The sequence below is a fragment of the Protopterus annectens genome, chromosome 6.part0 (assembly GCF_019279795.1).
Source record: "Protopterus annectens isolate FY-2018-M chromosome 6.part0, PAN1.0, whole genome shotgun sequence".
NCBI lineage: Eukaryota > Metazoa > Chordata > Ceratodontiformes > Protopteridae > Protopterus > Protopterus annectens.
The window spans coordinates 460,599,637-460,626,585 of record NC_056737.1 but is presented as its reverse complement, the minus strand read 5'-3'; the positions used below and the strand labels follow the sequence as shown (position 1 = coordinate 460,626,585).

The 26,949-nt window shown below is 41.4% G+C and overlaps 1 protein-coding gene across 3 annotated transcripts in view; it reads right to left on the bottom strand.

Moving 5' to 3' along the window:
• Positions 1-26,949, bottom strand: part of ZFYVE19 (zinc finger FYVE-type containing 19) — a 641,592-nt gene that overhangs the window by 54,351 nt on the left and 560,292 nt on the right. For all 3 annotated transcript variants that reach the window (XM_044074191.1, XM_044074190.1, XM_044074192.1), the window contains exon 11: positions 12,913-13,094. In XM_044074191.1, coding sequence (XP_043930126.1) covers positions 12,913-13,094 — 182 coding nt within the window. The remainder of the gene's footprint in view (positions 1-12,912; positions 13,095-26,949) is intronic.

The window sequence follows — 26,949 nt, the reverse complement described above, 5'->3', positions numbered from 1 at the left end:
TTGCTTTTGTCACTTTGGTGATGTTGGCCCTTATCTCACTCCATCTATCACTAAGTTCTGAAGCTCTTAGGGTTTTTTTTTTCCCATTTTAAAATTAATCTTATACGACGCCTCCCTTTTTAGCATCCTTGTTTGCCTGATACAGCCAACTCACTACTCTGTCCCTTCTTGGCTCAAATGACCTAGCTTCTATTTACATGTGTTATCAGCTGTGTTTTTTCTTTACTGCCTTATTTGACTTCCCTATCATACCTTTCTAAAATACCTATGAACCCCATATATTCACCCCGTCTCTCTGGTCAAGTTCATACATACACCTTATATCCAAATAACTGTAGTCTCTCTTCTCCCTTTCGTAAATGTGCCTAGTATGCTATTTTCCCTCTCTCTCATGTCATTTATGAAGCAATTTTTATCATTTGAGCAAAAGATAGGTTTAAGTAACTCTTCTAGGTATAGTTTGAAGCTCCACCAATCTCCCTAAATGTGTCTGTAATTGTTTATCTAACACTTTTGCTAATGTTGACAAATAATTATCATCAATTTGTTTTGCTTTTAGTTTAGTTCATATCTCAATTTATTTTTTTTGCCCTGTTGTTCATTTTGCAAATGTTCCTTCCAATCAGACTGGAAGTTTGAGTCCTGTGGATAATATAGTATGCTCAACTGGGTGGCTACATAATAATCCTCTAGATTCGGCACATTTAGCCCTCCGCTGTCTTTTGGCTCTAGCATTGTGTCCCAGCAAACACCTGGCTTATGTCCTTCCCATACGTACTTGGCTGCTACTTTCCTCATGTCTTTCTACACTTTTGATTGGGGTTAAATATAAATGCTTGTCCCAAAAACAAGATCAATAGCACCACAAACACTGTTTGAATCCTTTGATCTGGCTTTGCTTGAACTGATCTCCACCATCTGATCCTATCCTACTCTTTATTTTTGTCCCCCCCCCCTCCCCCATTTCCACAATTCTACTGGGGAGTCCTCTGAATTTTTTTGTAATCCAGACTCCTAAATATTTCATTCTATAATGGCAGCATATTGCAGGAAATCTTTGTAACAGGTGGATTATGGTTAACACAAATGGATTTGGTCTTATTTGCATTAATTCTGTAGCCCGATATTGCTTTGATTTGTTTTAATATATCAAATAAAGTACAGATGTCTTTATCCACGTTTGTTGTGAATATCATTACATCATCTGTAAACAATGCTAATTTAAACAGTCTGTTAATTGTAGGCCATCCCTGTATACCTGAATTTCTAAGCTTAAATGCCAGTTGCTATAAATACATAGCGGAAAAAAAGGGGCAAACCCTGTTATGTGCCTCTTCTCAGCGATACAGTTTCTGTCACCTTACTGTTTTTTATTCTAGTTTTTACAACTTCATACATATGCAAAAACAAGTATACCAATGGCCATGGAAAGCCCATTTCAGTTAGTATTCTCCATAGATAATCCAGAAGCACTCTGTCAAAGGCTTTCTTGGCGTCTAAGCCTAGCATCAGTAAGGGGTTCTTCACATCTTCTGCACTCTTATGTATTATATTAATCAATAAAATATTATCAAATGTCTGTCATCCATTTATGAAACATTATTCTTAATCTATTAGCCGGGGCAGCAATTTGTTTTCCTATTGGCCAGTATTGATCAATACTGATGCAACTATCTTACAGTCATGACTTAAGACAGCTATGGGCCTATATGGACTAGGCAGGGTGTGAAGGATTACATATTACTGCTTCTTTCCAGAAATATGGCACCATTCTACTCTCCAGTACTCTATTAAATAGCTTCACCCATCTCGGGAGAAAGTCTTCTCAAATTATGTTCCAGATCTCTACTGGTATCCCTTCCCAGCCCACTGATTTTCCTTTTCCTTTTGTACTCGCTCTAATGTCTCCTGTGCCATAATTGGCCTTGTTAAACCCCCACCCCCATTTATTTTACTTAATGGCACATCCTGTATGAAAGCCTCCATTTTTGCATGCCAGTATTTCCCTTCCTCTATTTTAGCATATAGATCTTGGCAAAATTGATAAAATATTCTAGTTATTTGATCTGGATCTTGTATTAAAATCTCTTAGTCTGGGTCTCTAATTTTAGTTATTTGTCTGTTTTTATATTTTGTATTCCAAGCATTTGAGCTAATTCCTGGAGTGTTGGAGAAATATTGGATATGTATTGCTGTCTTTTAATATTCCATATATGACATACATCCCAGTCCCTTAACTTTTCTAATTCTCTTTCTTCCTCTGGTTTCAGTTCTCCCTTTCGTTTTTGTAGCATAGTTTATCTTTGTATTTCCAATTCCATTCAATCAAATTCCATTTTCCTGCTCTGCTAGTACATGTTGTAATCTCATCTTTTCTTGATCCCAGTTTTCCTCTGTGAGTTCTGTATCTCCCAGGTTTTCTAGCAGATGCTTTAAATGCTACCTCAGTTTGTGCCAATTATGTGTCTTTGTCTACCAGACCTCTTCTCTACCCCAATGCTTCTCTAATGGGATTGGGCGAGTGTTTATTAATTAGGCTTCTAAAGGCACATGATCAGAGGACAGAATCGGATATGTCTTAAGTTTTTGTTATCAAGTATTTGTGCTTGGTCAAAACATATACTCTGTCTCACCTAGACCATGTCCCCTCCCTACCTGTAACCTTTACTTGAAAGGTAAAGTTATCTTGAGTTTCTTGATTTTGACCTACATCACCCACCCATAGCTTTTTATATGCTGTCTAAATTATTTGGCCTCGAGTGCCAGCTTTATACTTCTATGTCCTCCGCTTATGTCTTGTTTATTTATTATGTTCCAGTCTCCCCCCATTATTAATATCCCCTGATGAAAAGCTATTATTTCCCCTGTGATCTGCTTCATAGTTGCTCTATTTGCTCTGGGAGGAAGATAAATGTACCCTAGTGTTACTCTCTTGCTCTCCCAATATTCTTGTAACAATGTGTATCTTCTCTGCGTACCTTTTTTGTACAGTCCTCAATTGATATATTCGCCCTGTACTTAATCACTGTGACTACCACTCTCTTCCTATCTTTTACTGCTTTAGCATAGTAACCTAGCCTCTAACATTTTTTTTAAAAGTTTAAACACTCCTCCCCTTTTAGATGATTTTGTTGAACCATTTTAATGGTCTGTCGCAGCCCTAACACTGTAGAACCCTGTGGCATTTGCCATCATCTACCATTCCATTAATAATTCCACAATATTATTTTAGTTTCCAACTTTCCACTGCTTTCTTTCTTTTTCATTCTATCCACCAGCTTGATGCTTATGTCTGACCTTTTTTCTCTCACCCTCTGTTCATAATATTTTAATTCTGCACTTTAAAATCCTTATTTTCTGTTTTTTAGTACTGTACATTAGCAGCTTATCAACAAGGTAACCTTAAGCCAAACATTCCACACTTACACATTAAAACTTCACTACTACTCGCTTTCATATCACTGTGCTTCCCTTAATATTGCATAGCTTCTAAATGCCAAATGTTTAGGCCCTCCCCTCCATCAGTTATTTACTTTTTCTCATCTTCTATTTCTATATATAAAAACACACAGAATTCCTCAGCCCCCCCCCCCCACCCAAGAACAGTCTCTCAAATATATTGCATTGGGTCTATTCCACCCCCCCCCCATTACTTACATTTATTGTTTAATTTCAGTAGCTCTTCTTACTTTGCCCCAAGGTACATTCCTTTAAACTCAGTTCATTATAAGCCAGTTACAGCTCATATAAGGAAAATATTTATTTTTAAGTCTTCTATTTGAAAGGTAACACAACTGAAATCAGTAACTACACCTAAATCAAACCTTTGTAAAGCAGTCCAGTAACTATGCTCTGTCCACTTCCATTAAGGGGTCTGTATTAATATAAGAATTAAATGTACATCACTTCGCCCATGATAACTATGGTACAATGTCAGTTAGTATAACAGTCCCTATAGCTTTTTTTTTTTACTGTGTAAAATGTCAATATACCTTGTTAGTCCTCTTAAAGCTTCCTCTTCTTCCACATTTGACTTGTACTCTTCTCTTACTTCCATTTCCATAAGGGTATCTTGGAATTTCTTCACAGCCTCCTTCTGTCTCTCAAGCATCTTGGTTGAATATTAGAAATAATTTGATTGGCATTCTTTCCATAGGTATTTCCCCCTTCTCTAATTAGATTTAATCTAGGTTTCTTGACTTTGCTCATCTCATCCAGTCCTTACTTCCTTGCAGCAACACAGTTCTTCTTCGACCTGTCCCAGAACCAAAAATGTTTTCGTTGGATGCAGGGAAAATATTTTAAGAACTGCTAGTCAGAACAATCTAACCCGTAGGCCAAGTAGCTTGCACTGTTTAAAAAGGGGGATGAACCCTTGCCTGTGTCCCAGTTGAACAGTCTTGTTCAATATAAATCCTTTGCTCTCCGATCAGTAAAACTTTGCCCTTTTCCCACAATAACCCCAACAAGTCTCTTTTTGAGTAAATAATTTTGTAACTTTAATACTATGTGGAAATTTACTTGCAGAATTCAAAGGGGCTAAACTCTGTGTGCTCTATCAGTATCTCTTCCTTCACCAGCCCTCTCCATTTACTTAGGAGATCTATAATACACTGCCAGCAATCCTTGCTCTCCACAGCTTCTGGTACATTTACCAATCCGAGGTTCTCACATCTCGCTCTATGTTCCAGTTTTTCTATTTTCTCATCCAACTCCTCTTTCACTGTTTCTAAACTCAATAACTGCTGTTGAGTTCCCTTCTCTGTCTCCATCAGTCTGGCTAATTCATTTGAGTGGAGTGACACAGCAGTTTCCATTTGTTGGACACATTTATCATTTTTTGCAATCCAGTTTCGGAGACTGTCTCTTATTTTCACAGCTTCAGAGTACAATTTGTGTATTTTTCTCCTATTTCTGACCTCTCTCTCCCTCCCTCTCTCTGATAACGGCATGTGACTGGTTTATTTCTGCCATGTTTTCTTTCTCGGCCATTGCAGCCCTTATCTTTTGTGGCTCTTTTGTACACTGTTGCTTATTTAAGGCTATTTGCTTCCTTTTAAGCACTCAGTTCCAGTACAGGTAAGCTTCTGCTCAAGCTAAATGTTATTTTTAACCTTCTACTAATCAAAATAATGCAGAGCTCACAACTGGTCAGGGGAGAGAGCCCTTGACACACAGCTCACAAGCATGTTACCATACTTGAAATCTCACCTACTAGTTCATTCTTCTTTTTCTTTCCTACGCCACCCTTCTTTGGCTTATGACCCCATCAGCCTTCTTTGAGGTTCAAAATCAAAAGCATAGTTGATGTCTTAAGTACAAGACTTCAAAAGCCTCCCTATCTAATTCTGCCATGACCTAATCAAAGAAATGCATTACATTATTTTGGTATGATCTCTTGGTGGTGAACCCATTCTGACTAATGTGCTGGAGGCCAGAATCCTATACAATCGGATCAGATAACTTCCCTCGGTAGTTGTTCATGATATTTTCTCTTTCTAAGGACAAATGAATCTGTTGACAGTCATCAAGGCTGCTTCAGCTGCCCAATACCCTTGTGGAATGGTATACAGTTTCATTTTCCTAGGCCTGAATAATCTCCAGCTTACAAAAATAGGGCCAACGGTTCTATCAAATGTTAAATCAACTCTCTGGCTATTTCATCCTTGTGAGTGCTTGCTTACAGTTCTGTGGACATAGGAGAAAAATAAGACTTTCATGTTATATCAACCCAGTATTTATGGGTAACACTTGGTGTTGCCAAGAACTTTTAGTTATGTACTTACCATAACTTTAGATGTTTGGGATCCATCTCGCCTACATTCAATACTGATGGGCGGCACGCTATGCTATAGAGCGAGGCCTCTTATTGGCTGAGCTATTTCTTATCCCAGGATGCACCACCACTAATCCCCCAGATCTTGTTTGTCCGCATTCATGCACACATGCACAACTTGTTTATATAACATTGTTAGATGTTTCAAGATGAAACAACAGGATTCGGACCTTCTGATATCCTCTGATCTCCAAGGAAGGGGGAAGGAGGGTGGGTTATTAGAATGTGGCGAGATGGATCCCAAACATCTAAAGTTATGGTAAGTACATAACTAAAAGATGTTATGTGATCCTATCTCGCCTACATTCAATACTGATGGGACAGCGTCCCTAGCACCTAAATCTTGGGTGGCTCATTGGAAAACACTCCTGAGCACTGTAGAACCAAATGAAGCTCGTCCTCTAGATGCCACATCCAATTTGTAGTGGGAAATGAAAGTGTGCGGGGAAGACCATGTAGCCGCAGCACAAATGTCACTAATGGCAAGCTTAGAATGAAATGCTATCGAAGTAGCCATAGCCCTTGTAGAATGAGCTTTGACGGAGGTGGTAAGCTCTTTGTTAGAATAAGAATAATCTTGAGTAATACAGTCCCTGATCCATTTGGCAATAGTGACCTTTGTGACGGCTTTGTCCAATTTATTGTCTGCAAAGGATACAAACAACTGATCTGTTTTCCTTCTTTGTTTGGTCCTATCTAAATAAAAACGCAACTGCCTGTGGACATCTAATGTGTGGAATATGAATTCCGCTTTGTTAGAATACTTCGGAAAGAAGACTGGAAGTTCTAATGATTGTTGTAGGCAGAAACTGGAACAAACTTTAGGGACAAAGGAAGGATTTGGCCTGAGAGATACTCTGTCTTTGTGAAAAACCAAGTACGGAGGTTTTACAGACAAAGCTTGAAGCTCTGAAACACTTCTGGCAGAAGTAATCGCCACCAGAAAGGCAGTCTTCCACAATAGAAATTTTAAATCACATGTCGCTGCCGGTTCGAAGGGGAAGGAAGTTAAGGCGCGTAACACCACATCGAGATGCCATGGAGGAGCAGGATGAGAAATCGGAGGTCTTAAAAGTGCAGCACCTTTCAAGAAGGTCTTACACAATCTGTTGCTCATTAAAGGTGGGTTTATAGATTCATGAAAATTGGAAATAGCTGCCAATTGAACCTTGATGGTAGAGACTGAAGAGCCTTGATTGAAAAGAGAAGTTAGAAATTTCAGTACTTCTGATACAGGAATAGTGATGGGATCCAGGCCCCGGAGTTGAGCCCAAATAGCAAATCTTTTCCATTTGCTAGAATACAACTTCTTTGTAGCAGACTTGTGGGCCGAAGATAAGATGTGTACAACTTCTGGATCCAATGTATGACTCCTGACTATAGTCGGAAGAGGAGGAGCCAAGCCATCAATTTTAAGGTGTGTAGGGACTGGTGGAATAGTCCCGACTGATGAACCAAAAGGTCTGGGATCTGATCCAGGAACCATGGACCTTCCAGAGCATATTTGCGAAGATAGGGGAACCATACTTGACGAGGCCAGTAAGGAGCAACTAAGATCATTTTGCTCCCCAAGAGAGATGCCTTTTGGATCACCCTGGGAAGGAGAGGAACTGGGGGGAAGGCATAAAGCAAGCCGGTGGGCCAAGGACGGGCTAGTGCGTCCATGGGGCTCTTCCCCGGAGCCGGGGTGAGGGAGAAGAACTTTTTGCACTTCGCATTCAGTGGAGTCGCGAAGAGGTCGCAACACAGAACTCCCCATTTGCTGAAAATCTGATTTGCAACTGTAATGTTCAGAGACCATTCGTGAGGAGAGAGGATGGTTCTGCTCAGTCTGTCGGCTATCACATTGGACTTGCCCGGGATATGAGTAGCCACTAGAAAGCGTTTGGTCGACACTGCCCATTCCCAAACTCTCATGGCCTCTCTGCAAAGAGGATAGGATCTGGTCCCTCCCTGTTTGTTCAGGTACCAGACAACTGACATGTTGTCTGAGTGAATGGCAATTACGCCCTGAGGGAGGTAATCATGAAGGGCTTGAAGGGACAGAAGCACCGCCCTCATTTCTAGGATGTTGATATGAAGTAGGGTCTCTTCCGGGTGCCATTTGCCTTGGACTGACCTGCCCAGGGAATGGCCCCCCACCCCATCTGGGAGGCGTCCGTGGTCAAAGTGGCCGCAGGAGGAGGTGGAACAAAGGGTCGTCCCTGATCCAAATTGGAGGGCACTAGCCACCAGCGAAGGTCCCGTTTGCAGGTTTCCGTGATCCATATGAGATGACTGAGAGGGAGTTCCTGAAAGGACCACTGAGCTGAAAGAAGCCACTGGAGAATTCTCATGTGCAACCTTGCCAGGGGAACTAGAAGAACCGTGGCGGACATGGATCCCAATAGCTGCAGGACCATTCTGGCTGGGGCTTTGGATCTGGGAAGTAAGGCTCGAACTTGAGCCTGTATGGTTTGTATTCTGTCTGTAGGTAGATAGACCTGCATTCAGTTTGAGTCTATCTCTACCCCTATGAATCTTATGCGTTGAGATGGCAGCAACACAGACTTTGGCCAATTGAAGGTGATTCCAAGGGAATTGCCCAGCGATATAGTGGCTTGTAGGCTCCGCAATAGTAGATGCTTGGAGGTGGCAGTTAGGAGCCAGTCGTCTAGATACGGAAACACCTGGAATCCTAGACTTCTCAGGTGAGCAGTCACGACCACCAAACATTTGGTGAACACCCTGGGGGCTGTGGTGAGACCAATGGGCAGCACGCGGAACTGAAAATGACTGCCTCCTAGGCTGAAGCGCAGATGTCTCCTGGACGCTTGATGTACCATGATATGGTAATAAGCGTCCTTGAGATCTATGGAGCATATCCAAACACCTTTCTCCAGCAATGGGAGAATGGTTTGTAGGGTGACCATTCGGAACTTGGACTTATTGACTGAACGGTTTAGAATGCTGAGATCCAAAATGGGTCTCAAGTCCCGGTCTTTTGGCACCAAAAGAATCTTGAGTAAGTCCCTAATCCGATCTGGTCTGCGGGGACCGGTTGGATGACTCCTTTTTGCAGCCGCTTTGAAACTTCTGAGGCTGCAGTTTCCCGTTGACTGGGTGGCGGGTCCGGGATTTTTTTGGACTGAGGTGGAGAGTGAGAGAAAGGGATGGTGTAACCTCCGGCGATAATTGAAGCACCCATCGGTCCTGAGTGATACCTTCCCAGGCTTTTAGGTGCTTGAAACGACCCCCGACTGGCTCGGAGCTGCACAGTCGGGCAATCCCTCAGGGACTGTGAAAGGCTGAAGAGCCACGAAAGGACTCGCGGTCTCCAGTGTTGCGAGGGCCTCTGCCGCCTCTGGGACGGCGTCTTCTAGAAGAATTTCCCCTCCCTGGCTCTGGAAGGGGATCATCCTGCTGTGAGGGTAAGACTTCTGAGATCTACGGAACCACATTTTCCCTCCTCTTTTAGCCTTGGGGTAAGGCCGAAGGGAGTGGAAAATCGTGCCCCGGCAGTCAAAGTCTTACCTTCTTGCTCGCAGCGGGTCAGTGTGTCCTTTACCTTGGGTCCAAACAAGGAGGACCCATCAAAGGGGGCGTCGGCAAAGAAAGACTTAAAGGCCTCCGCAAAATGACACAGGCGGAACCAGGCTTGTCTCCGTAGAGCAATGCCTGTACCCGCCGCTCTACTCGCCCCTTCGGCCGCATAAGAAATGAGCCTCATGGACGAGTCTGAAATGGACGACAGTGTAGCCAGCTGAGAGCCAACCGTCTGGGCCAGCTCCTCAGGCAGGTTACCCAAGAGGGTATCGGAAAGTTCTTTAATCAGATCCCTCTGAAATCTGGTAAAGTGCGTGAGATAGTTCAAGGACTTTAATGTAAAGGCCGCTGAACTTAGGGTGCGCTTACCATACCGATCCATGCTCCTAGACTCCTTATTAGGAGGATGGACGGACGTAGAAGCCTCTGCTACATCTTGCTGGGTAGCAGATGCCACCACCAAAGCATCTACAGCCACACCTTTAGTCAGGAACTCTTTTTCCGGGGGTGCTGACAGGAACTTACTAGGACGAGCAGGCACCGGTTCCACAGAGTCTGGGTGTTCCCACGCCCTTCGACAGATCAAGTCCAAGAGCTCGTCGAAGGGCGGAGACACCCAGGAGGCGGAGGGCTGAGCCCCGAAGGCCTTAAGGAACACCGACTCATCAGCAGAAGGGGGTTTGGATTGCCAGCCGCCTCGTTGTTTAAGGGCTTCCAGGATGTCTGCAAAGGAGACATCATCTAAGGACGACTTAGGGGACCCCTCTGCATCATCGAGATCAGTGTCTGATGTAAGAGACTCATCAGGGAGTCAACGTGCTTCCTCTTGCACGATCTTTTCCTGGGGGGTTCCTCCGAAGAAGCTTCAGAAGGACCTCCAGGAGGGGGGGAACCCCAGTGGGGGTAACCTCAGGCCCCGGGGCTCCGCTGTCTAAGGACAGGGGGACTGCCAAAGACCCAGTCTCGGTATGCAGGGAAGGAGCTGGGGAGACCGTGGAGGTAGCCAAAGATGATTTGGCTAACGCACTCCTCATAGCCCTGAAGGCGGGACCACCAGAATCCTGGGAGGGTCCCACCTCCGTGGCCACGACGGTAGACGGCACTCCCGCAGCTGACGCACCAAGAGGAAGGCTTGGGACCGAAAACATCAGTCCCGAAGCGTCCCCCCCGGGGCCGACAGAAGAAGTCCACGTGCGAACTCCGACTCAAGAGCCGGAGTTGGAGTAAGGGTCGGGCCCGACCCTAAAACCTCCATCGGTTCCACCAGCACCGGCTCCAACGGTGCCGAGGCTGTTGGAGGAGGAACCATAGTAGCAGGGTGGACCATCGGCTCCGAAGCCGAATGGGCTGGAGCCGAAACTAACTTTTGAAACACCGGAGACTGGAAGAGTCTTAGGAGCACCCTGTCGATGTCCGAATCAGACATCTTGGAGGATCTAGATGACACCGATCGGGTCCGAACCGATTTCTCCATCGGCTCCATTGGACTAGTGGACCGGCTCCGAATGGATTCTATTACTATCGGTTCCGAGGGAGATCTCAAAACAATTTCCCTCGGTGCCGATGAGGACTTCGGCGCCGAAGGGGAAGAGTCTGAGCCGGCAACCCTCATCGGCTCCAATATCAGTGGAGCCGATGAAGGTGACCCGCCTCTCGATGCCCCAGTCCACGGCTCCGAAACCAGAGGGGTCGAGACTGGAGGCATCGAGGCAGACCGTTCCGCCCTCGGCTCCGAAGTCCGTGGAGCCGAAGGAGAAGCCTGCCTAGGTTCTTTGGCAGTCAGTTCCGACAGACTGGTCGGAGCCGACGCTTTTTTCTTTTTTGAAGGAGAGGAAGAGGAAGATAAAGCCTCCTCGAAGGATGGCTTAATCAACCCTTTTAGAATTAATTTGTTCTTCCTCTCCTGGAGGACTCTTGATGAAAAGGCGTGACACACGCTACATGACTCTTGTAGGTGCTTGGCACCTAAACAATAAACGCACGAGGAGTGGTCGTCCGTTATGGACATTTTATAACCACACCTCGCGCACTTTTTAAACCCAGAGGGTCTATGCTCTTTAGACATGCTAACAAACCTCTTAGATTAATAATAATACAGACAAAAAACTAGCAAGTTTAAGTTTAAAATATAAAGTTTATTTTTTTTTTTTTTAACCAAACAATTCAGTACTAGTATGCACAAAAGACAGAAAAAGGAGGGTCAAGACCCTCTAACTTAAGCAGGTACTTGACACACAAATAAAACGCTAGTAATAGAAAATAGGGGAAGGCCCCTCTAACTTAAACGGGAAACCTTCCCTTAACAAAAACACACAAATTCCTCAACAGATTTACTTAAACACACTCGTACCACAACAATAGCTGTTAAAACAGCCTTTGGGTTCAAAATAAGCAAATTCCAGACAGGAAAAGCCTGAATTAAACAGTACTTAGCCCAGCCAAGTTTGAGACCACGTCCTAGCTTGTAAGCGGCAAACGAGATCTGGGGGATTAGTGGTGGTGCATCCTGGGATAAGAAATAGCTCAGCCAATAAGAGGCCTCGCTCTATAGCATAGCGTGCTGAGTCGGAGCCAAGGGATTGGCTCCGAGCCCATCAGTATTGAATGTAGGCGAGATAGGATCACATAACATCATACATTTCTGTATCATGAGAAGTGCAAAAGAGACAACTATGAATACTAAAATGGCAATCAAAAACTTAAATACTCAAAGGAAGGTCTGCACATGGAAAATGGAAATACTGCTACATTCAGGAATGAAATCTGCATGTGGTCTATGGGCTCTCAAAATCATCATCTGTAGTACCAGAATGAAAGCATTTGCCCTAGAGCAGTTTTCATAGTTACAAGCCTACATGTCAATGATTTTTAATATTTAGAAGTACTATGTATTTCACTATAATTTTCTTACTGTTCCTTATAACATTTACAAGAAAATATTGAGAATTACACAAAAAAGGTAAATTATTTCAGTTAAATACTTGTAATTTTGCTGGAAAAAGACCAATGTAAAGAAGCATCTTAATTCACCGAGTGAAGACCATCACCTGCTGACCTTAATGCTATGATTTGGGGGCGTTTGTTCCACCTTTTCCAATAGTTACTCCTGAAACAGTGGCAAAGAGGCTCGGTAGAACATAAATAAACATTTCTATAATTTAAGATTTTTGACCTTACTCCATTTATTTTTCGCCCATAAAGACCTGCTTATACCCATATTGCCTTTTCCACAAACGTACACACAAGAAAATATCAAAACAGCTCTAAGTGAATAAATGAGGCTTGTTTACATACAAAGCAAAACGTAATGTGAAGTCCAGGTCCAATGATTGGCTGTAGAAAAACAAAAAAAAAATCTTGCACCTCAGCAATAATCTGTCACCTGTTTACTGCACTGTAAGGTTTCCACATTTTGTGTTACTTTCAGAGTACATTTTTCAAAGGTGACTTCAGAATACCTGACCTCATGACTAATGAATGATTTACTCTAGCACTGATGTATTGTCTTTTACTAATACACCTAATGTGATCATGTGGCTAACAGAACTTACCTGAAGCATCGCTGACAGTACAAGTCTCCATCACAACCATGACAACGTAGTGTGGCATCATTATTGCAAATACAACACCAAGGCAGCTCCTCATCATCACTGTCTGCTTTCATTGCTCTCCCAGATGGGCAGGGAGCAGTGGGGTCCTTGGTTTTTGCCACAGGAGGGACTCCTGAAGTTACCTGGAGCAAAATAGAATAAAGTAAATTCTCTAAAATACTATACATTAAGGGAGGAAATAAGTACCAACTTTGAATTTCCTCTATAGTTCTGACCAGCAATTACTTTCTTCAATGAAAGCAGTATAAATTTCAAGGAGAAATATGAATGGCTGCAATTAATTTAACAGCCCAGCATAAACAAATTTGTACTACAAAAATTTCACAATACACCTTTATATATGTATGGTTGCAGCTCACTTAGTCAACACTCGTTTGTGTGACACAAGTGGATTGCTGTATGTTTTCAGTGAAGGGAAGTTTGTGTAAATGCTGTTTTGGGTGACTTCCGGTTGGGTGACAAAGGGAGTGAGTGTGTATTTTAGGGTAAGGGTTAGGTAAGGGGATAGATTTAGTGGGTGAACGAGTACAAGTACTTTAGGGTTAGATTAAGGGGATAGATTTTGTGTGTGTGTGTGGTGACTGTCCAAGCTGTCTTGTGTAGTGGTACTGCAGTAACAGACAGGACTTTTTTAAGGTAAGGTACACATTATGGTTAGGGTTGGCACGCATTACTAAGGTCTGAACAGTGCTAAAGAACAATCTTTTTAAGTAGTAGTACTGTGCTCTGGAGTTGTTAGAAAAATATTTACTAAACAGCAATGCAAGAATATTATCCAAATGTACCCTTATTTTTCCTTTAGCACTGAATTATTGCTCCTCCTCTTGCTCTGTACAATTCCTCTTCATGTGCAATAGTTTAACCTTTGATAAGCTCTTTAAATAATTCTTATTTCTTTCCCATACCTCATTCTCTCACTCTCATTTCTACCATATTTTTAAATTCCATTTTCATTTTATTCCATTCCTCAGCTACTCCCTCTAAAGATATTTGCATCTTCCTTAAGTTTTCCACAACCAATTCATTAAATTCCTCACATGATCTGAAACAGCCACTGGAAGGGTTTCAAAGCTTTCAATTATATAACCCACACTCCTGTGAAATATGATTTCTGTTTAGTCTAACCTAGTTATTGTATCTAGGGAATATGTAAATTCTATCTGGATTCCCACTAGTAATTTCACATCCTCCTTCCCAAATATTCTTATACATTTCTTCAGAAATCGACCCTCCTTTGTTTTATTTTCTCTCTGAGGTCACCCTAATACATCTTCACTTTAGCATATCAAGTTCAACTCCCCACCTATGAATAGTATTCCCTAATGGAAGCTAATTACCTTTCTCATAATTCTTTTAAGCTCCTTAACAGTAGTTTTAGGTGGAATATAAATACATGATAACATAAACCTCCTTCCCTGCCAGCAACTCATTACCAGAAATCTACCACTATTGTATGTTTTCTCTTCCTCTATCATTACTGGATGGCGGAGCAGCTTGTTTGAGGTGACTAAGGAAAATATGCAAGGGGCAAAAGTAACAGTTAACAGTGACAGTCAACATCAAGAGAGAAGAAGCAACACAGAGAGGTTTCCTTGGGAGACGAGAACTTGGTAACTTGCCTGCAGTTAGCTGAAGTTTAGAAGACCAAATATGATCTACTTGCTGACACCCAAAGCAGACAGCCTAGATCTGGGGATGTCCTCTTTAATAAGCCCTCACTGGGCCAATCATTGAGTATAATACCCACCTTGGCAACTATCTGTCCAGATACATGCAGCAAATGGAACTCCTACACAGATACCTTACAAGGATGCAAGGCCTAAACATTATGTCCTACATGGACCTACATAAAGCCTTGTCATTATATTCAGTTATACTACAGACTGCTAAGAGGTTACCTGTATTTGTCATACTAGACATCCTCCACCCAATACTGATGGATTTACTGGACTTGGCTATGGACAGTAATGAGCTTTATTTTACTTGGATGGAGAGTATTTTGATGATATGCATGCTTTTAGAAAGTTCAAAAAACACAGCTGAACAGTCGGAGAATTAAGCGCCTCTGTAAAAGTACATAAAAATGTACTAATATCAAAAATCCCAACAAAGAGGTCGCAAACAAGGCAGTAGCTCTAATTGTTTTATTCTGAAGTCAAGTTAGCACTTTTGTGCCTTCCTTGGCACTTCATCACATATACTTAAAAGCCAATTTCAACTCCATTTAAAAATCATTCCAACAATTACATCATCAAAGAACTGACAAATAATGTCCCTTTAATTTACTTATTTAAAAATGTGTGTATTCAGTTTTAAAATTCACAATCCTAATATACATGAAAATCGTATGCTAATATATTAAAATTGCAATAAAAAATATATGTCTATACATCTTAATCTATCACAGCCTTCCCATAAGGTTATTCACGTGTCTAAAGTGTGCGTGTGTGTGTGTGTTATATATATATATATATATATATATATAAAATTCTCAGCAATTGCCTATATTATGTATAAAGACATGTATTACCACCAACAGTCAGTAGGTGGCAGCAACATTACAAATAATTAATGGTTGGCTGCATACACACAATAGTTATAAGTATATATATATATATATATATATATATATATATATATATACACACTCAGAATACTTAGAACATCAGCTTACTCATAAAGTACTTGTAGCCTAGCAGCATATCATAATCACTGTTCAAAAAAGTTAAAATAAACATGATTTTAATGTCTGTACATATAAAAATTGCAAATATTAAAAATGTATATATAAAACGTATTCAATAGAGCCACATGACATACTTGAAATAATAATCAATGTCTCCATAGCAGTATGCACCCATCCTATATCTACAGAAATTTGGCGCATGGACAGGGTCTGAGGATCCCTAGGCACGAGTATAGATATGAATTGTAAAACAGCCCTTAGAGGAGTGGAAGACGAGTTAAAGGAAAGGGGGTATAAGAAGGAAGAATATATGGAGCTTCGAGAAGAGAATTTTATAGATAGGCGGTCTAGAGAGAGACCATTTTTTAGAGATAGGAGGGTGCAAGGTACAGACAACACCAAGGTTCCAAGAGGAAATTATAATAAATGTAGAATGGTGATACCTTTTTCATCTGACAACAAAGTAGTTCGTGATATTATCAAAAGAAATTGGGGAATTTTGAAAACAGATGAAAAGATTGTGAACTTAATAGGTGACAAGCTAAGCTATGCTTACAAGAATAATAAATCCCTAAAGAGATTACTATGTTATGAGAAGGATGTTAATAAAGTGTGAAATCTGTGAGAATAGGGACCTTTGGATGTTGGAACTGCAATTTTTGTGCATATATGGCCAATGATAGTTTTACACACTCTACTACACCATAGGGTTTTTAATTTTAAACACTATGCTGACTGTAAGTCAAAATATTTGGTCTATATAGCTAGGTGCATTATGTGCCCTGCATTCTTACATAGTAAAAACCAATAGGATCCTTAGAGAGACAGTGAGGGAACACTTATATGCTATTAACAGAGAGGACAAGAGCAATGCCCTGGCTATATATGTCCTAGGTAATGGTTTGTCACATAAATTTGAGTTTTTAGCCATAGAGTTAATTAATAAAGGTACTAGGATAGGCAACTTTAAGAATTATACCGAGAAACTGCGAGACAAAACGGATAATCAGGTTACAAGTGGATAGAGCTTTTGGCCTAAATGATAGAATAGTACTTAAAACCGTTTTTGGTAGATAGGCCACTTAGACACTGATTATTATTTCAAGTATGACACGTGGTTCCATTGAATAAGTTATATATATATATATATATATATATATATATATATATATATATATATTGATAATATTTTCACTTTTTATAGGTACAAAGGTAGAGACATTAAAATCCGATTTATTTTAACTTTTTTGAACAATGATTATGATATGCTATTAAGCTACACATACTGTATGAGTAAGCTTATGTTATAAGTTTTCTGAGTGCATATATACCTATAACCACTGTGTGTATGCAGCCAACCATTGATTATTTGTAACGTTGCTCCCACCTACTGATCGTAGGTGGTAATATATGTCTTTATACATAATATAGGCAATTGCTGAGAATTTGATATATATTACTTTAGACATGTGAATAACCCTCATATGGGAGGGATATGATAGATTAAAATGTATACACATATATTTTTTATTGTAATTTTAATATATTAGCATAATTTTTTCATGTATATTGGGATTTTGAATTTTAAAACTGAATACACACATTTTTTTTTCCCAAACAATCTTTATTGCATTTTAATATAGGACAACAGACAAAACCAAAATATCTAGAAGTTGATAAAATATATGTATACATAAGCAATGTGATAACACAATACTACATCTACAAAAGGATAGCAGATCTAAAAACAACTATATACATAGTGCCATAAAATTCAAAATGTTCAAATATGGATCATAAAGCTGCTTATCCATGAGTTAGAAAGGGAAAGGAAGAATATAATCTTGTTCTACAAGAAATCCTTATTATTTTAATATGGCTCAGTCAGCTCATATCTAGTAGTGAAAAAATAAGGTTCCATAGGTGCTTAAATTCCAATTTTTTACGAGGGTTGACAATTATTAATTTTTGAGAAGTTATGTACGTAACTGCCATCTTTCTGAAACCCTCCCAAGATAATTTGGAGCGGTCTATCCAATGTTTGGTAATATAGAATTTAATCAAAAGACATATAATAATCAGGCTTTTACATCTAAGGGGTGGCATACTAATCCTGGTAATATGGAGTAGAGCCATTTCCCAAGATAGTGTTGACTTGTGATAACCCATTTTATCCAGCCTAACCTTGAGGGAGCACCATAGATTATGAGCATATTTGCAATACCAAAGTATATGTATAATATCTGCATGTGGGTGTGAACAACAAGGGCATGAGGTGGAGATAGAGGCATTGAATTTATTTAGGTGGGTTGGGGTAAGGTATAGATTATTTATAATCATAAATTGGGTATAGGTAAATTTCTTGAAGGGGGAGTATTTAAGCGTAAGAGTTATCGATTCTTTCTTCTGTTGCAGAGATAAATTGGATCCTTGTCTATTCCAATATTCAGCAAAGGTAACTTCATCTCCATAAAGGTATGAGGAGAATGCTTTGTACGATATGGAGAGCATGTGTTTCTTGACATTTAAGTTTAAAAGCAGTGGGATGACTACATTGATCTCAGGTTCTAATTTGTATTGATTTATAGGAAGGGATGAGAAAAGATCTCTTAATTGCCTCAGAATGATAGTATAAGCTTTAGACAGCGATAAAGTTCCTCTAAGCTCATTTAGGGAGAGATGTTGAAATTTGTGTATATCCCATATCGTGCAGTTTTTAATCATAGGAAATTTGTTTAGGTTCAGCATTTGGCCTCCCATTGTAATATTAGGATTGAGATGAATAGGCTGCAATAATGATAAGGCATTAGATAAGCCTACCACGTTGAAAAGTTCCTGAAAGTCCTCAATTAGGTCCTTAAGAACTTTATGGATTTTCATTGTCTTAATTGAAACTCTCGTAAGGAAAGGCAAAGATTTGGGATTGATGTTTTTATTAATAGCATATTTATGCCATATCTTAGTCCAAATAGGGGACCATGACATGGGTTCAGTGGCATAGTTGGCTATGCTAAGAATTCTATTGGCTCGAATAATTCTATAGTATAAAATGAGATTTGGTAAGGCCATACCTCCTTTCTGCTTGGGAGCTGTGAGTTTGCAGTAAGACATCCTGACTGATTTTGGGTACCAAATGAATTTTCCGATCTCTTTCTGGATTTTCTTGATAAAAGTAATTGTGACTGGGGATAAGGAGGAATTATATTGATAAAGAATTTTTGGAAGTATATTCATTTTGACGATGGCGATTTTGGAAAGTGTAGAGAGTTTCAATAACTGCCAACGTTTCATATCTTGTGTGATAGAGTTCCAAACCTTCACTAGGTTAGCTTGCATAATAGAGGAATATGAATCTTCATAAGTAACTCCTAGGTAGTTGAAAGAGTGAGAGGTACGGAAAGGCAAGATTGGAAAGAGATGTGGTTTGTGAGCTCCAGGGTTAATTAGGAAGATATGAGATTTATTGGCATTAATTTTATAGTCAGAAATCGCTGTAAAGGTATCTATGGAGTTTATTAACTTTACTGCATTGTTAGAGGGATACATGAAATATAAGTTAAGGTCATCAGCAAAGGCAGCAAATTTAATATTGATATTACATATTTTCGGGATAGCATAGTAGGCTTTCTGTGTAATAAACAAAAGTAGTACCTCTATATATAGGTTGAACAATAGGGGAGACAGAGGGCACCCTTGTCTTGTACCATTGGCTATTTTAATCGGTCTTGAGGATTTCCTATTTATATAAAGGTGTGTGTATGAGCTATTGTATAGAGTCTTGATTAAATCAATGAATTCAGAGGGGAGTCCGAATTTTAAAAGAGTTAGAAACAGGAAGTCCCAATTGACCCTATCAAAGGCTTTATTTGCGTCAAGTATCAAGGCGTAAATAGGGTCTCGGCTCTGCTTGGATAATTGTATCATTGATTCTAGTGTTAGGGTGTTATCCCATGTGTGCCTGTTGCTCATAAATCCAGTTTGCTCTGGGGAGATCAGATCATTCAGCACACTTTTCAATCTAGTTGCCAAGATCGAGGATAGAATTTTAATATCCACGTTCATAAGTGATATTGGTCTGTAGTTATTAGGATTCGTATCATCCAGTGTAGATTTAGGGATTAGAATAGTTTTTGATAGATTAATGTATGGATCTTTAATACCATTGACAGCAATGGATTTAAACAGGTCTAGTAAGATAGGGGCCAGAGTGACTTTATGTGACTTATAAAACTCAGATGGGAAGCCATCGGGGCCCGGGGCCTTCCCTGTCTTCAATTTATCAATAGACTCTATGATTTCTTTAATATTAAACTGGGCTATGAGTTGATCTTTCTGCAGGTCAGTAATCTTTGGAAAGTCAATCATATACAGAAAATTTTCCATCTCCTCTTTGGAGGCCGTGAGGCTGGAAGTAGAATAGATATCTGAGTATATTTGGTGAAAAAGGTGAAGGATATGTTCATCAGATCTATAGACCTGGTTTTCATATTGAACACAAGAAATTCTCGGGGATCTAGGCGTGTTCAAAATAATTCTCGCCAACGCCTTGGAGGGAGTTTGAATATATTCTGAGAATCTCGCTATATCTAAATTCCCAAAAGGACAGATTAGATTGATGATATTCAAATAGTTCTTTTTGTTTATTCATTAGTTCTTTTTCTATGATCTCAGAGTATCCATCTAACAGTTTTTTGTCTAAACTATCAATTTCAGCCTGTAAGTCCCCTAATTTTTTAAAATACACACATTTTTAAATATGCAAATTAAAGGGACATTATCATTTGTCAGTTCTTTGATGATGTAATTGTTGGAATGATTTTTAAATGGAGTTGAAACTGGCTTTTAAGTATGCCTGATGAAGTGCCAAGGAAAGCATGAAAGCGCTAACTTGACTTCAAAATAAAACAATTTGTTTTATAGAGCTACTGCCGTGCTTGTGACCGCTTTGTTGGGATTTTCGATGCTTTTAGAAAAATTTCTGTTAAGCAAGTATTTTTTTTATACAACAACCCCACAGCAAAGTAGTACTACTTAAAAAGACAAATGACACAGAAATACTCTCTTTAAGGATCTGCATCTCTTTTTCAACATCAACAGATGGTTTGGAGGGACAGGTATATCAAGCACAGAACACCACTGCTCTGGAACAGACTCATCATCCAAGCAAAATAAAGCTCATCCCTGTCCATATTCAAGCGCAACTTGGATTTATGGATGGGAAACAGAAAATTCACCACAGGACCGCTCCCTGTACTAATGGACAAAGGCAGCTCCTAAATGCTTTATTCACTGCATGGGTAATCTCAAGTTATCTACAGTATGATCGTACTTATTCTCACTAGAGGTAATATGTAATGATTGACCACTGGATGGGAAAGGCCAGTCTAACATCAAATGGGATCATTTAATTCATGTACCAAAAGGGAAATTGGCTAGGCTTAAATGGCCCACAAGGGAAACTAACCTAGTTCTTACCTTTGAACCTATGTTATATAGTCAAAGCATTTCAAGAAATATTAATTTAAAAACATTTATCCTCCTGTTTGCCATTAAGCTGCAGTGTCCAGGAGGCTTTGAAAGCTGTTTTTTTAATGTAATGCATCTGCTTTGTTTAATTATGTAACAGCACTAATTTTATATTGTACTCAGTATTCTTATCCTGACAAAGTACAGCTGTGTACACTTACCATAAATGTAGATGTTCGAGTGTATTCACTGTTGCAGTCCTACCAGATGGGATTTCCAGCCGTAAAAGCCCTCAGCCAGCCCGACTACCAGAGAAACCTATTTAGCATCCCAGGCTGACGGATGTCTTAACCGATGTCAGTACATTCCGGTATAAAGGGAGCCAGCCTGTGTCACTAAAGTATTTTCTTGGCACCATGTAGAAGGAGCCCAGAGTTAAGCATGGGTGAATAATAAAAGGGGTACCTAACCCAGGGTAGCCTGGGAAAGTGACCAAGGTCACCACATTTGGAGGGTCTAAGCCTAACTGGTAAGGCCAGGGGGTAGGAGGGAGGGAAAGAAGACTGCACCAGTGAATACACTCTACATTTATGATGTGTACACAACTGTATTATGTTCTTCATGTTTCACTACTGCAGTCCTGACAGTTGGGAAGGTTCCCAAAGCTTAACTGAGGGTGGACAGAGATCATGTAGAGGAGAGGGTTCCTGTAGGACTGCAGAGGCAAATACTAGTCTGGATTTTAGAAAGCTGGCAAGTGGTAGTGCTTTGTAAACGTATGCACAGAAGACCAAGTGGCTGCTTCCAGAATGTCTTTGGTGGGGACCCCCTTAAGGAAAGCGGCAGAAGTAGATGTGGCCTTGGTAGAGTGAAGTCTACACAAGTCAGGGTTTTTTGCCATGATGGCTGTAGCAGAAAAAAATGCAGTGTGAAATCCACTTGGAAATGGTCTGTTTAAAAGCTGCTTTTCCTTCAGATCCATGGGCAAAGGTTGTGAACAGATGATCTGATATCCTTAAGGATTTTGTCCCGTCTAGGTAGAAGCATAACATTCTGTGCACATTCAAGGAGTGCAGTAATCTTTCTCCCCTGTTTTGAGGACTGGGAAAGAAGGGAGGCAAATGGACAGCTTGATTCAAAGACGCATTGGTTACCATCTTAGGCATAAAGGAAGGATTAGTCTTGAGGGATACCCTGTCTTTATGGAAGATCAGAAAGGCTCTAACGCCATCAGGGTCTGTAACTCTGAGACCCTTCCAGCTGAAGTAATGGCTAAAAGAACAGCAGTCTTCCAAATGAAGAATTTTAAAGTGGCATTAGCTGCAGATTCAAAAGGAGAAAAAAGTCAATTTTTCCAGCACCTAGCTGAGGTCCCATGGAGGTGTGGGTTTCCTCCTGGGGGGCCTAATGTGAATGACACCCCTAAGGAACTGTTTCAGGAGGGGATATGAGAAGACTGGGGGAAGAACAGGAATGTGAGAAGAGATGGCTGAGGCATGTATTTTTATGGAGGAGTAGGAAAGGCCTTTATCAACTAGAATGGCCAGATACTCCAGGATGGCCGAAATGTTAGCTGAGCTCAGCTCAAGGTGGTGCCTCTGGCACCAAGCACAGAATCTTTTCCATTTGGCTGAATAAGATTTCATACTGCTAGGCCTTCTGGATTCCTTCAGAATGTTTTACACCTGTTAACTTAAGTTGGTGTAGCAGTTAGGTGCTGTGGTATACTCCAAGCTGAAAGGTTTAGGGTCTGCAGACTGGGGTGCACTATCCTCCCTTTGTCTTGTGTGAGGAGGTCTAACCTCTGTGGCAACTGCCAAAGTTTTTGACTGGTGAGCTGGAGGAGGAGTGGAAACCTGTGTGGTCCTTGTTCCCTCTTCTCTTATCTTTAGAATGACTCGAGGCAGAAGATGTATGGGGGGGGGGGTAAATGAAGAGGTGAGTCCATGGGAAGGAGAAGGCATCCATTCTCCATGCTGATGCCTGTCTTGTCCTGGTACAGTATTTCTCCAGTTCAGCATTGTCCTTGCTCGCAAAGAGGTCCACCTGTGGGGTTCCCCATTTTTTAGCTATGCTGAGAAAGATATCTCTGTGTAGGTACCACTTGTGGGAGTTGTCAAGTTCCTCCTGAGGTGACCTGCAAGGGTGTTTTGTCCCGCTGGCAGATACTGTGCTAGGAGATGAAGCATTAGGGAATGTGCGGTCTTCCAAACCGGCATGGCTAGACAGCACAGGGTGCAGGAGTGTGTGCCTCCTTGTCTATGTACCACATGACTGTGGTGTTGTCCGTTTGTACTACCAGAACCCCTGGTATCCATTTCTCTTTGAAGGCCAGTAAGCCTTTTTCAAAGGTGACTTCAGAATACCTGACCTCTATGACTAATGAATGATTTACTCTAACACTGATCTAGTGTCTTTTACTAATATACCTAATGTGATCATGTGGCTAAGAGAACTTACCTGAAGCATTGCTTGACAGTACAAGTCTCCATCACAACCATGACAACGCAGTGTGGCATCATTATCGCAAATACAACACCAAGGCAGCTGCTCATCATCACTGTCTGTTTTCATTCCAATTTACGTTCCTCCTCTTGGTCTGGGAATCCCATAACCCATGGATTTGGAGATGTTTGGTATCCCCCCCCCCCCCATGCGATGTCTGAGGCATCAGTGTGCCCTGAGAAGAGATTTTGAAAGGCAAGCCCTGATTCTGGGTTCAAGCCTGTACCCACCATGTGAACTCTTGCTTGAGGCAAGGTATCAGGTGTATTTTGGTGTCTATGGACTGAGCGCTCTGGCACCACACATTATTTAAATACCACTGAAGCTTCCTCATGTGTAGTTTGGCTAGTGACATGCCATGTACCCCAGAGCTCTGAGGAATTCTCTGGCTGTTATGCAAATAGTTGATCAAAAAGGTGACTTTGTCTGGGGAGGGGAAGGCCTTCTGGAGGGAAGTGTCCAGGAGTGCCCTGAGGAAAACCATCTGTTTGGATGAGATAGTGATGGACTTCTTTAGGTTTAGAGAGAACCTCAAGGAGGTTAGGAGGTCCTGTGTGAATTTCAGGTCTTTGAGAATCTATGACAGGTCTGAAGCCTGTATTAGGCGAACTTCCAGGTATGGGTACATCTGGATGCATATGGTCCTGCAGAAAGCAATGGCAGGAGCTAGGCACTTTGTGAAAACCCTTGGTGCAGTAGATAGTCCAAAGGGCAGAGCTGAAAACTGATAACTGGCACTCACTCTGAAGTGCAGAAAGCTTCTGTGCAACTTTGATATGGTGATGTGCAGATAGGTGTCTTTTAGGTCTAATGAAAGCAAGAACACCCGAGGAGCTAACATAGGGAGTAGTTTCTGCAGCATCAACATTTTGAATTTTGGTACCCTGAGAAAAAGATTCAAGTTGGACAGGTCCAGAATGGGACGCCAAGACCCTTCTTTTCTCGGTACCAGGAAGAGGCTTGAGTAAAATCCTTCCCACTCTTGATCTTCTGGAACTTGATTCCACTGCTCCCTGAGAACACAACATTTGAATTTGTTCTAGACCTTAATTTTTTTTATTTTGGGGTACATCTGGGTATCCTGAGAATCTTAAGACCTCTTTGAAAGTGAGTTTGTAACCATTGGCAATAATATTGAGAACCCACTGATCTGAAGTAACACAAATGTAGTTTTGATAGAAAAGGGACAGCATTCTTCCTAGCTTTGGGATGGGGTTCGGGGTGGCTGGGAGTGGAGAGTCATAATTGCTCTCTAGCAGGGACAGGTGTCCTAGAACTCCCTTGTCTGTGAGACTCTGAGGACCACTGCCTAGACCTTTGTTGTTGTGGTCTATGCTTAGGGCTTCTGTCCTTTTGAGGCTCTCTCTCTCTGCTTCTAAGCTGGGTGGGAAAGGACCAATGCTTGGCTAGAAACTTCCTGCTGAATCTGGAGGGCTGCACTTGTAAAACGTCCTTTACTGTTTGTATAGAGTTTGCCTTGTCCTCCATCTTTCTGAGGACTGCTTCAGCTTTAGCCCCGAAAGGCATTCTTTCTCAAGGGGGGCAATCCAGGAGGTTAGCTTTCCCCTGATCAGGGAGAAGTTGCTCCCTAAGCCAAGAATGTCTCCTGATCACTGTGCTAGTGACAGCTGCTTTGCAGGAGGCTTCCATGGCATCATACCTACAGTGTAGGGAGTGTTTAGCCACTTGAAAACTAGAATGGCAACAGATCTAAAAGTTCCTTAGAAAGGTTTTTATCCTCTAGACCTGAGAGCGTTTGTTTTAGATGGTCAAGAATGGTTTGCTGGTATTTGATCATATGGAATTGACAGCTGAGGGCCCTCACAGCAAGGGTAGGCGAAGTGAACACTTTCTTTGCAAATCTATCAAGAGCCCTACTTTCTGTGTCAGTAGGTAAAAGGTTCCTATAGGTACTGGTCCTAGACCCCTTATGGCCTGGGGTGACCACATCAGGGTCAGCAGATATTTAAGTGAGTCCTGGACCCCGTAGAACTGGTCAGGCTTTCTGGATGCAGCAGTGAGTCAGTCAGGATTTAAGGAAACATCCTGAAAAACATCTTCTATTACTTCCAGAATAGGTGGGATTGCTAGGGGTTTGTGCTCTAAGAGGTCTAAGAACTCCTTGTCTCTCTTTTTGGCCTGTGGGTATTCTTTTGCTTACCACTAAAAATGTTGTCTCATAGCATGAAGAGTCTCTCCAAAGTGAGATATTCAGGCGGGGAGGCAGACAGATTTGCCTCTGAATCTGACTCCTCATATCAGGTGCAAGCGGGGCCTACTTCAGATGCAAAGTCCTCCAATTCAGACTCTTCTTCTGAATGCAGTGGATAAGGGAGGTATTCTGCGGGAGTGTCTTTTTCTTTTCCGTGGGGTAATTTCCCTAAAATCTGTCTGGCCCTTACAATGTTAAGGTTGACTTCAGTCAATTTGATTAAATCTTGTTGGGGTCCCTGAAACTGGGAGCCCATAGGTCTAGGAGAAGGCCCTGCCACAATGCCTTTCTTTGGTGTGAGTTTGGCCTTAGGCCTAGGAGCATCAAATGCCCTGGCACCTGACTCTTTAGATTGAAGATGCACTTGAATGGGCATTGGCCAGGAAAAGTCTCTGGTTAGCAGTCACTCGCTGGAAGCCATGGCCTGGCCTGCTGAGCAGTCTCATACCCAACTGATGAGCTGTAGAAGTCGAAGGGACCGAAGGCATATTCAACTCCAAATGCGTCTTGACAGAGGCCTGGGTTGCTGAATCAAAGGTTGAAGGGGGCTGTGAAAGTGCCTCACCTTCCTCAACAATCACAAGTCCACTTGGCAAGTCAGTGGACGAGTGAGTGTAGTCAGTGAACCTAGACTTTTGTTTCTTATCTTTTTTGGCGCTTAGGTAAATTGAGCTCAGGACGACCACCGGATGCCATAGTACACAACTGTACAGATTCGTGCCTCTGAAAACAAGCTGGAAACTCTGATCTACACCAAATAGTTATAGTGTTAAACCTAACACAGAAAAAATAAGTTATGTACTTATCATAACATTCCATCTGAGTTGTTGCTTTTCATTTGTCTTCAACCTGAGGGACATGGATCTGACTCGGCCGCATACTCCAGCATTGTATCCAAATTCCAAGCTCCTCTCCTACACATAATGCCCCAGTCTCCCTCCTCCCCTCAGATTGTGTTTGTTGCAGAACAGCAGCATCCCAACCCAGACAATCATGCCAATAAACCTAGCACAACCCACAAAAGGCTTATCAAAGGGCGAGCAAGCCAGGATAGGGGGCTATGATTCTTCCATCCAGTCCACTACACAGCGCACACAAGACAGGGGGA